Source organism: Haematobia irritans, unplaced genomic scaffold (genome assembly GCF_050003625.1).
Source record: "Haematobia irritans isolate KBUSLIRL unplaced genomic scaffold, ASM5000362v1 scaffold_69, whole genome shotgun sequence".
NCBI lineage: Eukaryota > Metazoa > Arthropoda > Insecta > Diptera > Muscidae > Haematobia > Haematobia irritans.
Window position 1 is genome coordinate 10,774 of NW_027445829.1, and position 21,727 is coordinate 32,500.

Genomic DNA, 21,727 nt, shown 5'->3' on the forward strand with positions numbered 1-21,727 from the left:
CAGAATACCGACTTTGAAAATTGAAATTGAAAACTTCTTTACTCATACGAGTATGTTTGAAGAAATGTTCACCATCATGTAGTTTCATATTCTGGAACACCTTTTTATGGTAACCACTTTTATTCCAATCTCTATTGATTGGGCGAACAGACCACCTTCTTTTTCGACGAGTTTTACATATTTTATTTTTTCTATATAGTCTCCACAAGTTTAAAAGACTTAGGTTCACTTCTAAAGGGTGATTCTTTTGAGGTTAGGATTTTCATGCATTAGTATTTGACAGATCACGTGGGATTTCAGACATGGTGTCAAAGAGAAAGATGCTCAGTATGCTTTGACATTTCATCATGAATAGACTTACTAACGAGCCACAACGTCGAATTTTCAGTGAATGGGCCCTAGAAAAGTTGGCAGAAAATCCGCTTTTTTATCGACAAATTTTGTTCAGCGATGAGGCTCATTTCTGGTTGAATGGCTACGTAAATAAGCAAAATTGCCGCATTTGGAGTGAAGAGCAACCAGAAGCCGTTCAAGAACTGCCCATGCATCCCGAAAAATGCACTGTTTGGTGTGGTTTGTACGCTGGTGGAATCATTGGACCGTATTTTTTCAAAGATGCTGTTGGACGCAACGTTACGGTGAATGGCGATCGCTATCGTTCGATGCTAACAAACTTTTTGTTGCCAAAAATGGAAGAACTGAACTTGGTTGACATGTGGTTTCAACAAGATGGCGCTACATGCCACACAGCTCGCGATTCTATGGCCATTTTGAGGGAAAACTTCGGAGAACAATTCATCTCAAGAAATGGACCGGTAAGTTGGCCACCAAGATCATGCGATTTGACGCCTTTAGACTATTTTTTGTGGGGCTACGTCAAGTCTAAAGTCTACAGAAATAAGCCAGCAACTATTCCAGCTTTGGAAGACAACATTTCCGAAGAAATTCGGGCTATTCCGGCCGAAATGCTCGAAAAAGTTGCCCAAAATTGGACTTTCCGAATGGACCACCTAAGACGCAGCCGCGGTCAACATTTAAATGAAATTATCTTCAAAAAGTAAATGTCATGGACCAATCTAACGTTTCAAATAAAGAACCGATGAGATTTTGCAAATTTTATGCGTTTTTTTTTTTTAAAAAAGTTATCAAGCTCAACAAATCACTCCAGTTTATTTTGAATTTTAAGAAAATCAACCTTTTGCGCCTCTTTTTGATAGTTTGTTTATAAGCTATCTGATCATATGCTACGTTTTTTTCAATTAGGCTAATCGCCAAAAAATCATACGTTGCCGTTACGCTACGGCTACGCTACATTTTTAGATGCATAACCAGGCCTTTACTTCCACAAACTGATCTCTCCATCATACATTGTTGAATAAATACCCGTTCTCTTTTCGCTCTTTCCATTGCTCAAAATTATTCAATTTCAATCACAAAGGTGGTTGGATCAATCACATGTGTAATTGGAAACGGAAAAATTTTCAATCACGTTTGTAATTGAAAATTATTTCCGAATTGATTAACAAATTGATTGAATCAATTAATATTTTAATTGGAAAGGTAACAAATATCAATCATTTTTTAATTGGTTTTATTCTGATTTGATTAAATAATTAATTGAATCAATTAACATAATAATTGAATACGTTTCCAAATTCAATTAAGTGTTTAATTGAAAAAAATTTGGTTATAATTTTTTGTGTGTTGCGAAAACCGCTTACAGTGCAATTTCCACTAAGCGTCTACAATTAAGAATCGTTTATGTGGGGGGTCAGGTATTGTTATTCCTATCAAACTTATTAGTGTTATAGGCTTATCGATGATTCGATAGCCTTCTGATACCGTACTTAGATAAATAATAACATGTCGAAATTGTGATAGTTATTTTTAACAACTGAAACACGAGCGCTAAATTTTCTATAATTCAGGATTTTTTTTATCTTAAAGGAAACTGGACATCCCACGCATATATCTAACGTGTCTAAATATGATATTGAACCTGTACAAATGAAGAATAATCACGAACCTATATATTCCGAAATTGAAGACGATACCATACATATATCAGAAAGCCCTAATTTAGAAAGTCATACAGGTACCAGTGTTCAACATTTTACTGTTGAACATAGTCCAGATGTTTTGTACGCACTCGTTAACAAACCCGCCAAGTTGAATAAAATAGGGGGCACCAGCTTTCCAGCTACTAAAGCCCCAGAAATTCCGTTACCCTTGGGAAAGATTCTGCATGATTCTCTGAAAAGCAGACGATTAACTTCCAGGAAACCATCTTTGTCACCACTAGCGGAGCCGTCGTGTGGGGATAGTGAATCGTATGAATTTCCATCGCCAAAAGGTTGTAAATTGATGCAAAGCCAGTCAATGAATAATGTTCGAGTGATGGAACACAACTCATCCCCAAAGAGGCAGAACAATCTCTGTAAATCAGATTTGTCTTTATACCGCAGCGAACTATTTTTCGAGAATTTATGCAAAACAGAACTTGTCCCTGCACACTTCGATAATAAAGACGACAAAAAACTTCAGAAAATCGATAACGTATGTATCTAATTATAACTTTTATTTTAGAATTGGGTTAAGACTTTTTTATTGCAGCGTGATCCGATGCCATCATTGACTTCCCCAAGTCCTATATTCAAGGTTAATACTATCAAAGATGACCAAAAATGTCAACTAAAACAAGATGTCGTATCATATGAACTACCTGCAGAAAGCATATATGGAGAAATTGATTCTCTGAATGATTCGATCAATGGATTCAATATTATTGCACATCCTTCTATTGACAATCAAAGCACACCAAAGAAACCATCATTTACAACCAAGGTAGAATTTTATATCGACTCTTGCTAGTTATACCAATTAACTACTATTTATTAAAAAAAAGAAATAATACTCAAAAACCAAACAAAACCAAAAAACCACCATCAACCAAAATCTTCACTATCATGTCTAAGCTAAACCAATCTATCGCCATGTACAAATTCATTTTCTGTATATATTTTTCATAAAATTTAACTTAAAATTGCAAATCTGGAAAATAAAATACGAACACGTCCTACTTTGCTAAACGAAATTTTTTGCGTTACGGAATGTAATACCGTTAATCCATTACTTTTTTAATTTAGGAAAATGAGGGGCAATTGAACGTGGATATAAATCACGAAGATGTATCGAAAAATGAATCTAGGCTAGGTAGCTGCTACTCTAATTCAAGCATGGCAGAAGATAATTCACGTTCTGATTCCGATTATAAGATGAAATCGAAGCAATCGAAATCCCTCAATATCTTGCCAAATTATAAGCATTTGAAAAAGGTTTTGTATAGATCTTTTCGAAGGAGCAAGGATTTAGTTAAAACAAGGGCTGAGCATTTTTCATCGGCTTTTATTAGATATAACTCTGAAGGCTGTATGAATATGCGTAAAAATGAAGTGGTGCGAAGCTGTTCTCCAATAGAGTCGGAAATTGATTTGGACTCTTTATTTGCTCTCTCACAAAGTACATCGGCGGCTGAGCAATTGACCAAAGTTGTGAATATCTGTCGGAAATTACCCGGTTCTGAAATTTCCTCAGAGATGGTAGAAGCCGAACGCCTTCTATTATTCTCACAATTGCGATGTGGACATCATCAAAGTGGTTTGCCGCAGCTCTTCGGAGGAACGCCAGAACACCAGCAAGAAAATTGCATTTTTATCGACGAAATGTTTTTGCCAATCCGCGACGAATTCAACCGCGCCATATTCTTCAATTACTTCTATATAGTGACCTTTGAATGTAAGGGCATTATAAGATCAACCCAATCTGCAGAATGTCAAAATGGTTTGGCTGTATTTCGAGATTGCGGTATAGAGTTTACATGCCATTCCCAAGGAATCGAAGATGAACCACCTGTAATACAATGTAACATTTTCATGTTAAGACTTCGCAAGGTTTCGGGTATAACATCAGAACCTTCGACAGCGGTAAGTATTTCCAAATACTGTATTTAGAGTATGACCATAAACGTATTTTAAAACATATTCTTAGCTTATTCCAGCGGACTTTGATCCGGACATAATGTGATAAATAATGTGAATCTTAGTTAAGAATAAATAGTTTTGGTCCATAAACTCCCTCCAATTTTGTGAAAGGTAGAAAATATACCGTAAAATAATGATTCTCACTCTTATGTGAGTGCATGGCGTGGAGTGTAAAGTCAAATTGGCTTGTCTTGGGGTAAATAGGTATTCAAATTTGTTGGTAAATCTAGTTTACGGTTTATTGTAAAATCCCATTTCTTTTGGGTTTTTTATTTTGCTCAAAACAGGTTAACCGGTTAAAACCAAAAAAGTATAAATTATGTTAGCGAAAATGACTTTCAAACGCCAAATTTATTCTAAAAAACAAAGAATTAACAATTCATTGTAATAAAACGAACGTTTTAAAACAAACTAAGGATAAATTCTTAAAACTAATGCCGTAAAGGTGTTCTTATTTATTTTTTTTATTTATTTCAACTTTATTAGTAACATAGCCTCATAGAGGCCCTTTCGTTACAAAATATATTATTGGTTAAACTTCAAATATTTCTTAAAAACTAATAATATAAAAATTAAAAATTAAATAAATATGATATCTATAACATATCTCTATATCCTACTGACAAATCAATTTTACCTTAAAAAAATGTAATGAGACCGTTAACCCTTTCGACCCCGAATTTTTATAGGTATCGCTAAATTTTTTTTTTTACTTTTAATCATGTTGAAGTCATTTAAGATGCGTCTAGCCAAAATTTCGGGTCGCCACGCCCATTCGTTTAGGCGGTAGAGAATGTTGCCTGTGGGCAACTTTGGGCAATTGTGACTACAAACTATTTTGTTTTGTAATGATAGACGTATTACGTTGTATTGGATTTTTGTTAAATTTTTTGTTATTTTACAGTAAATATATACTTAGATGCGCGCGTGAGTGGAATTTCAATCACGCTCAAGCACATTCACGAAGAAATATTTGTACTCACGCATGCCATGTGGGTAGGAATTCACGGTCACGAAATGAAAAGTCATACTCGCACACGCTCACACATGAACAATGTTTATGTCTCACGCTTTCGCACGATTCACGACAATTTTCGTAATTCACGACAAATCTCGTGAGTCACGAATATTTTCGGAACACGAAAATTTTCGTGGCTCAATAAAATTCTGGTAATTAACGAAATTTCTCGTGACTCACGCTATTGAAATCTTAAGCGTGATTAAATATGTAAAGGTGATTAAAATCGGTGAGCTTGAATTTAATCGTGAACGTGAATTTGTTCGTGATTGTGACTTTTTGTGTCTGTTTTACCGTGAGTGCGAATTTTATCGTGAATATGAATTTTATTGTTAACGTGCATTTTATCTTGAGCGTGAGTTGGATCGTGAACGTGGGTTGGATCGTGAAAGTAAATTTTTATCGGGAGCGTGATTCCGGAGAAAGTTTACTCACTCACAATCACGAACACAATTTGATTCTTACTCACGCTCACGCGCCACATATTTTTCTTTAATCCCGTTCACGCACATTCACGAGGTTTCGTTTAAATTTCATTCACGAGATTTCGTTTAAATTTCATTCACGGCTTCGCGTGAATCACTCGTGACTCACGAAAATGTTTTGTTTTTTTTTGTTTTTAACCCATGTCAATTTAACTGGCGGTGTAAAAAACCAAAGTATTATAAAGCGTCAATATTCGTGCTAATCCACTAGTATGTTGCCAAGAAGTGGCTTCCTCCCTTTTTACGATTCCTTCCAAATTCCCCACTGCACTGCAGATATGTTTTCCACATCATCCCAGCATTTCTCGTCACTGGGACATCCCAATTAAAGTTCAAAATTTTTTCAAAATAATTGTTTTTCAAACCTTTTTTCTCCAGGTCTTATGTTCAAAAATATGTAATTTTACTACCACAATTGCCCAAAGTTGCCCACAGGCAACTTTTCAATTTTAAAAATTTCCCATCTGTTGTTTTTTTGCAATTCTAAGATTTGACTTCCAGAAATATTTTATTTGACATGCACTACAATAGATTTAATAAAAACTTTCAACATTTTAGTTGTAATTTTTGAAAAAAGTCACATGTATAAAAACCACTTTTAAATTAATAAATATTTTTTTCTTGAGGTACGTTCGTATTAATGAAAATTTTTTTGCTAATTGACAACCAAATTAGCTGATTTTTCATTCAACTTGAAGAAAACAATTGTAGCTTTCGATACCGTTACAGTTTTATGAACAAAAACAAAAACAACGCTGACAGTGAGTCTCAAAACACAAAAAGTTGCCCACAGGCAACTTTAGGGTCGAAAGGGTTAATGTAAACTACTAAATTTCTAAAAGTAAAAATAATAACAATGGTAATAAAAATACAAACAAACATTTTGATCATTAAACTAATAAAAAATTGAAAATAAAAACAATTAAATCATTAATAAAACTAAAACTAAAAATTTATTTAAAAAATTATTGGGCATAAATAACAATTGTGTACATTAAAGAATTTATGGCAATTACTCTTGAAGATAATGTATTTAATTATATTTGTACTAATACTTTTACCGATTTAATGAAATGAATTGATTTTATTTATTATTAATCCCAGATAACAACTACTAAAAACACATTAGATATCCATTACAAATCATTAAGAATAAGATATTCTTGGAGTTTACTTTTATATGTTTTCGAGTTGCAATTAAATAGTTTCAAAAAGTGGAGTAGGGGTAGTGGCAGCCCGATATTTCAGGATCACTTAGACTATTCAGTCCTCTGTGATACCACAGTGGTGAACTTAACCCTTAAATACGCACTGTATCTTTTAACCCTTTCGACCCTAAAGTTGCCTGTGGGCAACCTTTTGTGTTTTGAAACTAACTGTCAGCGTTGTTTTTGTTCATAAAACGGTAATAGTATCGAAAGCTACAAGTGTTCTCTTCAAGTTGAATGAAAAACAGCTAATTTGGTTGCCAATTAGCAATTGGCATTAGTACGGATGTGCCTCAAAGAAAAGTATTTGCGAATTTGGAAAAAGGTTTTTATACATATGACTCTCGGCAACATACTGGTGGATTAGCACGAATATTTGTGCTTTATTATCGTGCCTGTTCTGGTACACACATATATAATAAGTGTTCTGGACTACACCGAAAAAAAAAGTTTACTATTTTTTATGAAAAATGAACTAACCCATAGTAAGAATGACCATGATTTGGCGCCAACGATTTTTTTCCTCTAGATAAGTTCATGATTTTCTTATAAATTAGTTTATGTATTGCATCCTATTTTAGTTCATTATGCTGTGGGAAGAATATACTTAAACTCATTCAAAATATTCCTGCTATCCGGAAAAATGAACAATTTTTTGGGCAACCTGTATTAAGAAATTGGTTTGACATAAACTGTTTGTCAGTATAATTTTCAAAAAAGTAGAGAAATTGAGGAATCAAAGGTACAACAAGCCTGTATACAACTAAGAAATTTTTCGTACAAAACAAGTCAATTTTCTACAACCACCAGTATTTTATTCCAAAAAATTATTATTATATCACACAAAACTATGTCTTATGATATACAATAAAGGAAATATTTTTATTCGTACGTTGGATGCAGTTACTTGTCGGTAGTTAGTAATTGCTTCTTCATAAGAGTAATATTCTATGTTATTAGGACTAAACTAATTAATTTAAATTTCCATGTTTTCTATCCATATGAAAGATATATGTGGCACAAGTTGCTATATTCATTGAATTGATGTCCAATTTCATCGATTTTAGCTAACTTTTGTTGGGCGGAATTTTCTTGTAAGCATCTGAAATTGCAAAGTTATACAAAATATAAGAAAAATATTATCAAATTCTATCTTTCATATTGATTTTTAACTTACAAGAGTATTTCCTAGAGCCAATAAGGATATCAGCTTAGTTAGCATTAAACAGTAAGAATATTCAAAAAATTACCAATGCAAGACCTGTCTACCTGAAATTGAAAATATGTAATTATTTTTAATAAATTGAAATTTTGGTTTTATTAAAAACGGACAAAATACCGTTTATAGAAAAACTTACCACATTGAAAAATCCATCCAGTAGATACATTATTGGAATCATATCCATAGGCTAATGGGACATTTTTGAAATTATTCTCAGAATAATAAAAAATATTATAAAATTAGACATAATTTCCACTTGTCAGTATAGCATTTAGTATTTAAGGTGGACATTAAGTTCGAGTTTAGAGGCTAAAATTGCAAATTTGGGCTATTCTCCATCAAGTTATATTTAAATTTGTATCGAAGACGTATAATTTTATACTTTTCTTAGTGATTTATTTTTAATTTTTTGCGGCTAAACTCGAACTTAGTACGCACTCACCTGTAGGAATTGCTGTAACATAAACAATATAGATTCAAAGAACTGGTTGCATCTCCAACCTGTGATCCAGATGTAGAATAAATATAGATCATCCTATTACCACTCATGTTGTATATTTTTTATGTAAATCAATTAAAAAATCCGCACTAATTTCAAACTATTTACAGAAATATACAGTTCCTTAATCTGTTATTTGTTTTTTTTTTTTTTCAATCAATAAAAAACGTTTTTGATTTCTCTATATTAACATCACATTATTTACTTCTCAGTTTCTAAAATATTTCGAAATAAATGTATTTTCATTAATAAACACCAATACCGCACGTACAATGTTGCAAAATTAAATCCACGTGTGCACTTCATAAATACATCAACAGAACTGAATGCAGCAATAAAACTCAAAGTCACAAATAGTTATAAAGGACACATACCTGCCGTAAAGAAAAACAACTCCACACACACACACGATCCATTTCTGATCTCGCTATTGCAAGAAAACAACTCTCACCACAAAAGATACCAACAACACACAAGCAACATTCCATTGTAAATTTAGAAGATTTTCATAGAAAATAAATAACAGATTCTGAATTTTAAATGTGTTTTTATATATTTTGCAATTTTATTGAGCAAAATCACATATACCGTGCTGTTCAAAATATTTGCAATCACATTCCCTGTTGAAAACAAACCGTAGTTATAATGAAAATAAAAATTGTTGTTGTTTTTTTATTGCAGCTTAGCCGGCTTATACCGAAATAAATTCGAAACAAACATATCTCTTTTCCTATGCCACTGTCAAATCATCGATTTGAATTCACATGGCTGGGTTTATTTTGAGCGTGCCTCCTCTTCTTTTTCCATTTGTTTTGTTTTGTTATTGTTGGTTTTGTTCTTTAAGCATTGTTGTTGTTTTTTATTGCAGCTTAAAACCATACATTGACTAAACTACAAGTGTAGCTTAACCAACAGAGGAAAAGAATGTTTGTCAAATTTATTTGGGTAAAGCCCTATAGACTGCAAGATGGTTGGATGGACGCACGTTTCGGAATTACCACATTCCTCATCAGCATCCTCTACTTGCAGCAAAACTATCAACCAATTATCACAATAAATTCAGACAGTTTATTAAACCCAACAAAAACCACACTTGAACCCTCCGAAAAAAGGTTTTACATTGATAGCCGGCTTATGCCGAAATAAATTCGAAACAAACATATCTCTTTTCCTATGCCACTGTCAAATCATCGATTTGAATTCACATGGCTGGGTTTATTAAAACTAAACTTTTAATCAAAAACAATAGAAAAGGAAGATTGGAAAATGGGCGACGTCATACCAAAAGTTGCATTTACGGTGTTCGATACATACACGTTCGTTCATTTTTAATTTGCAATATTTTTTGTTAAAAACTCACAAATGATGTTAAATTTTGTGTAAATAATAATGAGAAACTTTTGACCGATTGTTCTACGTCATTCCCTGATATAAATTTCTTTTTATTCTTAGTTTAATTTGTGGAACAAAAAATCATAAACGACACGTTTGCATCGAACGCCGTCAATGGTTTGATACCCTCTGCTGCCATTTTCCCATCTTCATCTTCCATTGTTTTTGCTTTTAATGCAATGTTGTTGCTTATTATGTCCATTTTAAAGATTTAAGGGAATAAGGAAACTAGCGACAAAGACTTTTTGATACCACAAGGGAACAATGGTTCTGTTGATTAAGAACTGAATATTGTTTTTAAGATTATTTGGGGCGCTGAATCCAAATCTGCACTTGCACTTTTCTATCAGCTCGACTTTTCGAGATATATCGTTATGTTCAAAATAAGGGAACTTTCGCTACATATATTTGAATAACTTGAAAACGGTTCACCATATGTAATGAACCGGACTTAGGATTGGTCAACCTTCCTTGGAAGTAAGCCTATTAGATCAAGCAACCTAAATATGTGTGGATATTTCTTACTTATTAAAATTTATTTGAAGAAGAATTCAATGAGGACGAATGTGAGTCTCTTTCGCCACTAGCAAACAGCCAGAAGGGGGGTCCATTTAAATCTTCTAGCCACACATAAAGGGTGATACGGTCAAAATGTGGTCAATATAAACTTGACGTATTTCTTTCAATTTTGCATTTAAAAAACCTGAACACCCCTCATTTTGAAGGTGTGTGTGTGTAGAATGTTGCTCCTATTTTGATTTTGGAATTCACTCTTCAGTTGTCAAAATGCCGTCCAAGCAAGAAGAGCAGTGTATCAAAATTTTGCTCGCGCATCGCCAAAATCCGAGCTACTCGCACGCAAAGCTGGCAAAATCGCTAAAAGTTGCCAAATCATTCGTTACAAATGTAATTAAAGTGTTTGGGGAACGTTTGTCGACAGCCAGGAAGTCTGGATCGGGGGGAAATCGAAAACCGGAAGCCGCTGAGACGACAAAGAGAGTTGCCGGTAGTTTCAAGCGAAACCCTAACCTTTCTCTCCGAGATGCCGCAAATAAGCTGGGTGTATCGTCTACAACCGTGCATCGAGCCAAAAAACGAGCCGGACTATCGACTTACAAGAAGGTAGTGACTCCAAATCGCGATGATAAACAAAATACGACGGCCAAAGCGCGATCCCGGAGGCTGTACACGACGATGCTGACGAAGTTTGACTGCGTGGTAATGGACGACGAAACCTACGTCAAAGCCGGAGTTTTATACGGCAAAAGGAAGGGGAAAGGTAGCAGATATTTTCAAGCACATAAAATATCTGGTTTGGCAAGCCATCTGTACCTGTGGCTTTAAAAGCAGCATTTTCATAGCTTCCGGGACTGTCAACCAAGAAATTTACGTGAAAGAGTGTTTGAATAAACGTCTGCTGCCTTTCCTGAAGAAACACGGTTGTTCCGTACTTTTTTGGCCGGATTTTGCATCTTGCCATCACGGTAAAAAGGCCATGGAGTGGTACGCCGCCAACAACGTGCAGGTGGTTCCCAAGGACAAGAACCCTCCCAACACGCCAGAGCTCCGCCCAATTTAGAAATACTGGGCTATTGTCAAACGGAACCTAAAGAAGACCAAAAAAAAAAACTGCTAAGGACGAGCAGCAGTTCAAGGCAAACTGGCTTTGGCAATGTGGCTGTACAAAATCTGATGGCAGGTGTCAAGCGTGAGGCCCGGCAATTCGGATTTGGAAAAGCGAAAGCCTAACTGAATATTTTTCCTGAATTTTATACTAATTGAACTTGAAAAAGAAATTTAATTTGATTTTTTAAACAAACGATTTCACCGATTTACACGCGTTTTCCCTTGACCAAATTTTGACCGTATCACCCTTTAGGTCCCCTCTACATAAACAAATTATAGAAAAAAAGTGATGGGATGGAATTTAAAGCATGGAGGTGAATGTTTTCTTCAAAACGAACAAAAACTCGAGAAAAAGAAGAATTCATAATGTCGCTATCCAGGGGATTGGGATATCTTTAGTCTTCGTGATGATATCAAAGAGGGCGCTTCTTTGCCCTCCTTACCATTGATTCTAGTAGCGCCATGTATTACTACAATCCCGCACTTACTTTCACCTAACCCATTTATACCACCTCGTAAGAAAACTTATTGTTAGGTTTATCACTCCATTTTACTTATATAAATTCAATTAATTTCATATAAATTCCATATTATTATAACTTAGACATATTTACAAAACATTCAGCCAAAATATGTAAACGCCGACTATTATTCTAATTTGATAGTAGGGTGTTTAAGAATAGAAAAAAAAAGAAAAAATTATGTTCAGTAATACAAATCGGAATGCGAAATAAAGATCTATAATCAAAATAAAGACTCGAATTTTTTCTAGAATATAGGCGTAAAATGGAAACTATATTAAAAATGAATGACCAAAATAGAGACAGGCAAAAAATGGCATAGAACGTAGAAAGAATGAATTGTCCGTTATAAATACAATGATCAAAACAGAGACAGTAAAAAATGACAAAAACGTAGAAAAGAATGAATTGTCCCTTACCAATTCAATGATCAAAACAGAGACAGATAAGAGATGTATGAAAAATAAAATTCGATAATCAAAAGAAAGACACAAGTATAAGTAATCATTTCTTCTCTCGTATGTTGGCCACCAACATTCTGTTTCTTTACAAATGCTCCACAATTCATTCATTTCTATGAATTATTCCAATTGCTTTTAAACTATATAACTAAAACTACCCTGTAGGAAATGTCAATAGTGAAACTGTAGTGAATAACTACTGACCATGTCACCAGTACTACTGACAAAGTATACCCCACACATTGTATTTTACTATAGACATTTAACATATGCTTGTCATTGAAAATCCACTACTGACAGTAGAACTACTGACAAGATGGTACTTATGGGACCATATGGAGACATTGGAACTAACGAATCAGTAGTACTTTGTCGCTACTTTAGTCAACACTTTTGGATTTACTTTTTTGTTTTAATATATATTATTTATTAAGTATATTGGCGAAATATTAACATACAATAAAATCAGGCTTACAAAATCTTTAAAACTACCCAGCAAAAACTAGGTAACCACATCTCATTACATTTGACATTACCAGGAGTAAACCTGTCATTACACGTTGCATTACATTGCGGCGAGTTATAATGACTAACTTGTAATGACAAAAATAAATACTTCTCGGTAATTTTCGAAATGTTATTCTCAAATTTTTAGGCAGTTGTAGTTAATATAATTATTCACATAATCAAGCACTTACATAAAAAATCAAAAAGAATATGTAATGTAACGGTAATTCTGAAGATTTTTCCGTTAAGAATTTTTTATCACAAATATTTCATAATAATTGTGTTTAATGATATTATCATATTATGTTTTAAATAAATGCTTTCTTATACCTCATTGACATTACACTTCCAAAATGCGCTTAAACTAAATTTCAAATGCCATTTGCCTTATAAAAAAGAGACTTAAAATCCACTTTTAGTAGATTTCGAACCTTATGTGAATTGGCTATTGGATATATTATAACGTGCTTGAAATACAGCTCTTAAATATTTATCTGACAATTCTGTAGAACTGGAAATAACGTCAGAAAATAGAAAAATTAATAATATATAATATAATAAATTCCTTGAACAGATTTTACCTATCATAGCCGCAAATATCTAGGCCTTCCTCCTTTAAATTAACCAGTAGTCCCTCTAGGCAATTTCTGGTTGGTGATGTTTTGATAAACCATTGTTTTATTGTTCGCAAATTCCGATTTCGGTTGGTCCTATCCCCTAATGTCCACCGAACTCTCCACAGGATTCATCTAAGATACTCACTAAAATCTTTCCTCTATAAGAAGTGTTTTCTATTTTTATACAAATTCGATTAATTTTCACTATTCTTTTAAAATTTCTTTTGCTCATATTTTTTTTTATAGCTGTCAAAATGTCTACCCATCCATCAAACGCAAGTGTAGATCATTTGTTGACAATGTCACCATAATAGTTGACAAAAGTGGTGACTTTGAGACACTAGACCCCAGTCTTCCTACAGGGTATGTAGTGACACACTCTATTTTCTGTCTTCAGGAGCGAAAGAGTAAACAAATTATAAATATGTATTAAACTGTGTGCTTTTCATTCATGCTTTGTAATGAATGAAATAGGGAAAGTAGTAATATTTAAATATGCACAAACAACGAAAAAAAATGTAAATGTGATAATTCTCGTAGGCTGTAGTAAGGAGAAATGAGGTTGTTTGTGCAAATTGGTGTTACATACATTCCCTTCACTATATAGACGTAAATATAATATGAATAATTTTTATAAGGTGGAGACTAAACCAGATACCGATGCTTTTGTAGAATCTAAGAGTAGTTTGTATAAGTATTCCAAGGAAATTAAGGACAGGGATCCTTTCACTAAATTAAACTGAAAAGTTATATTCAGAAGTCATCTTCGGAAGGTTCTTTCTTCTTTTTTTCTTCCTTTCTTACTCGCCCGAATTGGCCGTAAATGTCAAAATGGGTCTCTCTGATGTGTGAAGGTATTGGAGGGGTGATCTTAGCCCCGGGCTGGATTCTCGACGTCAAGAAAAAAATAGGCAGCGGAGTCAGGATAGAGCAGACAGATGTCAGTTAACACAACCAGAACTTTGCGGAGTAAGGTGTGGTGCAATTGTGGTAAGCCTTCGGAAAGGTCCACGTTTCACTCCTTCTCTCTCTTGTCCCACGCCACGAAGGAACTCTCTTAACTATTTACTGCACGTTCGGTAGTTATCTGAAAGACAATTGGAAATGTTTTGGAACAGCAATTCCCATAAGCAGTTCCAATAATTAGTCGTTTAAAGCTTGGATATTTATTCAAATCTAATCAAAACTTACGAGTAAATGATTTACGTCGAATTCGAATGTTAGGCTCACTTTTTAGTCAGTTTAGATAAAAATTACTAGGTTCAATACACTACGCAATAAATTATAAAATCTTCTTGAATAGTACAAAGAACAAATTTTCTTTCACAATTATCCAATTTTTGGAAAAGATTAATTAAATATCTCAAGATATCTTCCGATCACACTTTCTTTACCACAACGTGCCCTTTGATAGGTTTTGGCAAACAATTTTTCTGCTCTCTCGGTGTTACAATATCGATCACAGCTGTATGACATCAATCGATTAAAGTGATGCTACTTTGCGTTTGATTACCAAACAACGCTGGTAATGAAATGAATCAGCAGTGGATTCAATTAAATTTAAAATCAGACTATACATATTTTCCGTTTCAATTTGTTTGATAAAGTATTTAATTTAAAATTTAATTGAACTAACCGCCTAACGGAAGACGTTAAACAATTAAATGCGTAATTGAATTTGACGATTTTCATATTGCAATAGACAGACAAATTTTTAATTGGTGAAATTCTATTAACGTTGGGCCCTGGTGACTACAACCAATAACTTCTGAATAGCGAAAAAAATCTTCACACATATTAAATGAAAAAAAAGAAGAAGTTATTGGTTGTAGTCACCAGGGCCCAACGTTAATAGAATTTCACCAATTAAAAATTTGTCTGTCTATTGCAATATGAAAATCGTCAAATTCAATTACGCATTTAATTGTTTAACGTCTTCCGTTAGGCGGTTAGTTCAATTAAATTTTAAATTAAATACTTTATCAAACAAATTGAAACGGAAAATATGTATAGTCTGATTTTAAATTTAATTGAATCCACTGCTGATTCATTTCATTACCAGCGTTGTTTGGTAATCAAACGCAAAGTAGCATCACTTTAATCGATTGATGTCATACAGCTGTGATCGATATTGTAACACCGAGAGAGCAGAAAAATTGTTTGCCAAAACCTATCAAAGGGCACGTTGTGGTAAAGAAAGTGTGATCGGAAGATATCTTGAGATATTTAATTAATCTTTTCCAAAAATTGGATAATTGTGAAAGAAAATTTGTTCTTTGTACTATTCAAGAAGATTTTATAATTTATTGCGTAGTGTATTGAACCTAGTAATTTTTATCTAAACTGACTAAAAAGTGAGCCTAACATTCGAATTCGACGTAAATCATTTACTCGTAAGTTTTGATTAGATTTGAATAAATATCCAAGCTTTAAACGACTAATTATTGGAACTGCTTATGGGAATTGCTGTTCCAAAACATTTCCAATTGTCTTTCAGATAACTACCGAACGTGCAGTAAATAGTTAAGAGAGTTCCTTCGTGGCGTGGGACAAGAGAGAGAAGGAGTGGACCTTTCCGAAGGCTTACCACAATTGCACCACACCTTACTCCGCAAAGTTCTGGTTGTGTTAACTGACATCTGTCTGCTCTATCCTGACTCCGCTGCCTATTTTTTTCTTGACGTCGAGAATCCAGCCCGGGGCTAAGATCACCCCTCCAATACCTTCACACATCAGAGAGACCCATTTTGACATTTACGGCCAATTCGGGCGAGTAAGAAAGGAAGAAAAAAAGAAGAAAGAACCTTACGAAGATGACTTCTGAATATAACTTTTCAGTTTAATTTAGTGAAAGGATCCCTGTCCTTAATTTCCTTGGAATACTTATACAAACTACTCTTAGATTCTACAAAAGCATCGGTATCTGGTTTAGTCTCCACCTTATAAAAATTATTCATATTATATTTACGTCTATATAGTGAAGGGAATGTATGTAACACCAATTTGCACAAACAACCTCATTTCTCCTTACTACAGCCTACGAGAATTATCACATTTACATTTTTTTTCGTTGTTTGTGCATATTTAAATATTACTACTTTCCCTATTTCATTCATTACAAATCATGAATGAAAAGCACACAGTTTAATACATATTTATAATTTGTTTACTCTTTCGCTCCTGAAGACAGAAAATAGAGTGTGTCACTACATACCCTGTAGGAAGACTGGGGTCTAGTGTCTCAAAGTCACCACTTTTGTCAACTATTATGGTGACATTGTCAACAAATGATCTACACTTGCGTTTGATGGATGGGTAGACATTTTGACAGCTATAAAAAAAAATATGAGCAAAAGAAATTTTAAAAGAATAGTGAAAATTAATCGAATTTGTATAAAAATAGAAAACACTTCTTATAGAGGAAAGATTTTAGTGAGTATCTTAGATGAATCCTGTGGAGAGTTCGGTGGACATTAGGGGATAGGACCAACCGAAATCGGAATTTGCGAACAATAAAACAATGGTTTATCAAAACATCACCAACCAGAAATTGCCTAGAGGGACTACTGGTTAATTTAAAGGAGGAAGGCCTAGATATTTGCGGCTATGATAGGTAAAATCTGTTCAAGGAATTTATTATATTATATATTATTAATTTTTCTATTTTCTGACGTTATTTCCAGTTCTACAGAATTGTCAGATAAATATTTAAGAGCTGTATTTCAAGCACGTTATAATATATCCAATAGCCAATTCACATAAGGTTCGAAATCTACTAAAAGTGGATTTTAAGTCTCTTTTTTATAAGGCAAATGGCATTTGAAATTTAGTTTAAGCGCATTTTGGAAGTGTAATGTCAATGAGGTATAAGAAAGCATTTATTTAAAACATAATATGATAATATCATTAAACACAATTATTATGAAATATTTGTGATAAAAAATTCTTAACGGAAAAATCTTCAGAATTACCGTTACATTACATATTCTTTTTGATTTTTTATGTAAGTGCTTGATTATGTGAATAATTATATTAACTACAACTGCCTAAAAATTTGAGAATAACATTTCGAAAATTACCGAGAAGTATTTATTTTTGTCATTACAAGTTAGTCATTATAACTCGCCGCAATGTAATGCAACGTGTAATGACAGGTTTACTCCTGGTAATGTCAAATGTAATGAGATGTGGTTACCTAGTTTTTGCTGGGTAGTTTTAAAGATTTTGTAAGCCTGATTTTATTGTTTGTTAATATTTCGCCAATATACTTAATATATAATATATATTAAAACAAAAAAGTAAATCCAAAAGTGTTGACTAAAGTAGCGACAAAGTACTACTGATTCGTTAGTTCCAATGTCTCCATATGGTCCCATAAGTACCATCTTGTCAGTAGTTCTACTGTCAGTAGTGGATTTTCAATGACAAGCATATGTTAAATGTCTATAGTAAAATACAATGTGTGGGGTATACTTTGTCAGTAGTACTGGTGACATGGTCAGTAGTTATTCACTACAGTTTCACTATTGACATTTCCTACAGGGTAGTTTTAGTTATATAGTTTAAAAGCAATTGGAATAATTCATAGAAATGAATGAATTGTGGAGCATTTGTAAAGAAACAGAATGTTGGTGGCCAACATACGAGAGAAGAAATGATTACTTATACTTGTGTCTTTCTTTTGATTATCGAATTTTATTTTTCATACATCTCTTATCTGTCTCTGTTTTGATCATTGAATTGGTAAGGGACAATTCATTCTTTTCTACGTTTTTGTCATTTTTTACTGTCTCTGTTTTGATCATTGTATTTATAACGGACAATTCATTCTTTCTACGTTCTATGCCATTTTTTGCCTGTCTCTATTTTGGTCATTCATTTTTAATATAGTTTCCATTTTACGCCTATATTCTAGAAAAAATTCGAGTCTTTATTTTGATTATAGATCTTTATTTCGCATTCCGATTTGTATTACTGAACATAATTTTTTCTTTTTTTTCTATTCTTAAACACCCTACTATCAAATTAGAATAATAGTCGGCGTTTACATATTTTGGCTGAATGTTTTGTAAATATGTCTAAGTTATAATAATATGGAATTTATATGAAATTAATTGAATTTATATAAGTAAAATGGAGTGATAAACCTAACAATAAGTTTTCTTACGAGGTGGTATAAATGGGTTAGGTGAAAGTAAGTGCGGGATTGTAGTAATACATGGCGCTACTAGAATCAATGGTAAGGAGGGCAAAGAAGCGCCCTCTTTGATATCATCACGAAGACTAAAGATATCCCAATCCCCTGGATAGCGACATTATGAATTCTTCTTTTTCTCGAGTTTTTGTTCGTTTTGAAGAAAACATTCACCTCCATGCTTTAAATTCCATCCCATCACTTTTTTTCTATAATTTGTTTATGTAGAGGGGACCTAAAGGGTGATACGGTCAAAATTTGGTCAAGGGAAAACGCGTGTAAATCGGTGAAATCGTTTGTTTAAAAAATCAAATTAAATTTCTTTTTCAAGTTCAATTAGTATAAAATTCAGGAAAAATATTCAGTTAGGCTTTCGCTTTTCCAAATCCGAATTGCCGGGCCTCACGCTTGACACCTGCCATCAGATTTTGTACAGCCACATTGCCAAAGCCAGTTTGCCTTGAACTGCTGCTCGTCCTTAGCAGTTTTTTTTTTGGTCTTCTTTAGGTTCCGTTTGACAATAGCCCAGTATTTCTAAATTGGGCGGAGCTCTGGCGTGTTGGGAGGGTTCTTGTCCTTGGGAACCACCTGCACGTTGTTGGCGGCGTACCACTCCATGGCCTTTTTACCGTGATGGCAAGATGCAAAATCCGGCCAAAAAAGTACGGAACAACCGTGTTTCTTCAGGAAAGGCAGCAGACGTTTATTCAAACACTCTTTCACGTAAATTTCTTGGTTGACAGTCCCGGAAGCTATGAAAATGCTGCTTTTAAAGCCACAGGTACAGATGGCTTGCCAAACCAGATATTTTATGTGCTTGAAAATATCTGCTACCTTTCCCCTTCCTTTTGCCGTATAAAACTCCGGCTTTGACGTAGGTTTCGTCGTCCATTACCACGCAGTCAAACTTCGTCAGCATCGTCGTGTACAGCCTCCGGGATCGCGCTTTGGCCGTCGTATTTTGTTTATCATCGCGATTTGGAGTCACTACCTTCTTGTAAGTCGATAGTCCGGCTCGTTTTTTGGCTCGATGCACGGTTGTAGACGATACACCCAGCTTATTTGCGGCATCTCGGAGAGAAAGGTTAGGGTTTCGCTTGAAACTACCGGCAACTCTCTTTGTCGTCTCAGCGGCTTCCGGTTTTCGATTTCCCCCCGATCCAGACTTCCTGGCTGTCGACAAACGTTCCCCAAACACTTTAATTACATTTGTAACGAATGATTTGGCAACTTTTAGCGATTTTGCCAGCTTTGCGTGCGAGTAGCTCGGATTTTGGCGATGCGCGAGCAAAATTTTGATACACTGCTCTTCTTGCTTGGACGGCATTTTGACAACTGAAGAGTGAATTCCAAAATCAAAATAGGAGCAACATTCTACACACACACACCTTCAAAATGAGGGGTGTTCAGGTTTTTTAAATGCAAAATTGAAAGAAATACGTCAAGTTTATATTGACCACATTTTGACCGTATCACCCTTTATGTGTGGCTAGAAGATTTAAATGGACCCCCCTTCTGGCTGTTTGCTAGTGGCGAAAGAGACTCACATTCGTCCTCATTGAATTCTTCTTCAAATAAATTTTAATAAGTAAGAAATATCCACACATATTTAGGTTGCTTGATCTAATAGGCTTACTTCCAAGGAAGGTTGACCAATCCTAAGTCCGGTTCATTACATATGGTGAACCGTTTTCAAGTTATTCAAATATATGTAGCGAAAGTTCCCTTATTTTGAACATAACGATATATCTCGAAAAGTCGAGCTGATAGAAAAGTGCAAGTGCAGATTTGGATTCAGCGCCCCAAATAATCTTAAAAACAATATTCAGTTCTTAATCAACAGAACCATTGTTCCCTTGTGGTATCAAAAAGTCTTTGTCGCTAGTTTCCTTATTCCCTTAAATCTTTAAAATTGACATAATAAGCAACAACATTGCATTAAAAGCAAAAACAATGGAAGATGAAGATGGGAAAATGGCAGCAGAGGGTATCAAACCATTGACGGCGTTCGATGCAAACGTGTCGTTTATGATTTTTTGTTCCACAAATTAAACTAAGAATAAAAAGAAATTTATATCAGGGAATGACGTAGAACAATCGGTCAAAAGTTTCTCATTATTATTTACACAAAATTTAACATCATTTGTGAGTTTTTAACAAAAAATATTGCAAATTAAAAATGAACGAACGTGTATGTATCGAACACCGTAAATGCAACTTTTGGTATGACGTCGCCCATTTTCCAATCTTCCTTTTCTATTGTTTTTGATTAAAAGTTTAGTTTTAATAAACCCAGCCATGTGAATTCAAATCGATGATTTGACAGTGGCATAGGAAAAGAGATATGTTTGTTTCGAATTTATTTCGGCATAAGCCGGCTATCAATGTAAAACCTTTTTTCGGAGGGTTCAAGTGTGGTTTTTGTTGGGTTTAATAAACTGTCTGAATTTATTGTGATAATTGGTTGATAGTTTTGCTGCAAGTAGAGGATGCTGATGAGGAATGTGGTAATTCCGAAACGTGCGTCCATCCAACCATCTTGCAGTCTATAGGGCTTTACCCAAATAAATTTGACAAACATTCTTTTCCTCTGTTGGTTAAGCTACACTTGTAGTTTAGTCAATGTATGGTTTTAAGCTGCAATAAAAAACAACAACAATGCTTAAAGAACAAAACCAACAATAACAAAACAAAACAAATGGAAAAAGAAGAGGAGGCACGCTCAAAATAAACCCAGCCATGTGAATTCAAATCGATGATTTGACAGTGGCATAGGAAAAGAGATATGTTTGTTTCGAATTTATTTCGGTATAAGCCGGCTAAGCTGCAATAAAAAAACAACAACAATTTTTATTTTCATTATAACTACGGTTTGTTTTCAACAGGGAATGTGATTGCAAATATTTTGAACAGCACGGTATATGTGATTTTGCTCAA

General features: G+C 34.0%; 1 protein-coding gene and 1 long non-coding RNA gene across 4 annotated transcripts in view; one reads left to right on the forward strand and one right to left on the reverse strand.

Moving 5' to 3' along the window:
• The first annotated feature begins 1,928 nt into the window (after positions 1–1,928).
• The window catches only part of LOC142242810 (uncharacterized), a 21,294-nt gene continuing 1,495 nt past the window's right edge, over positions 1,929–21,727 (forward strand). The window contains exons 1-4 of one of the 3 annotated variants that reach the window (XM_075314340.1): positions 1,929–2,556; positions 2,614–2,844; positions 3,147–3,983; positions 9,925–10,007. In XM_075314340.1, coding sequence (XP_075170455.1) covers positions 2,008–2,556; positions 2,614–2,844; positions 3,147–3,983; positions 9,925–9,951 — 1,644 coding nt within the window. In that variant the 5' untranslated portion in view covers positions 1,929–2,007 and the 3' untranslated portion in view covers positions 9,952–10,007. Of the gene's footprint in view, positions 2,557–2,613; positions 2,845–3,146; positions 3,984–4,047; positions 4,472–9,924; positions 10,008–21,727 lie in introns of those variants that run through there. The other 2 variants (XM_075314339.1, XM_075314338.1) reach the window with 2 other exon arrangements.
• Positions 7,545–8,021, reverse strand: LOC142242809 (uncharacterized). Its single transcript, XR_012724199.1, has 2 exons — positions 7,929–8,021; positions 7,545–7,853 (listed from the first exon to the last, which is right to left on the reverse strand). It is a non-coding gene; the product is annotated as an uncharacterized LOC142242809 (long non-coding RNA).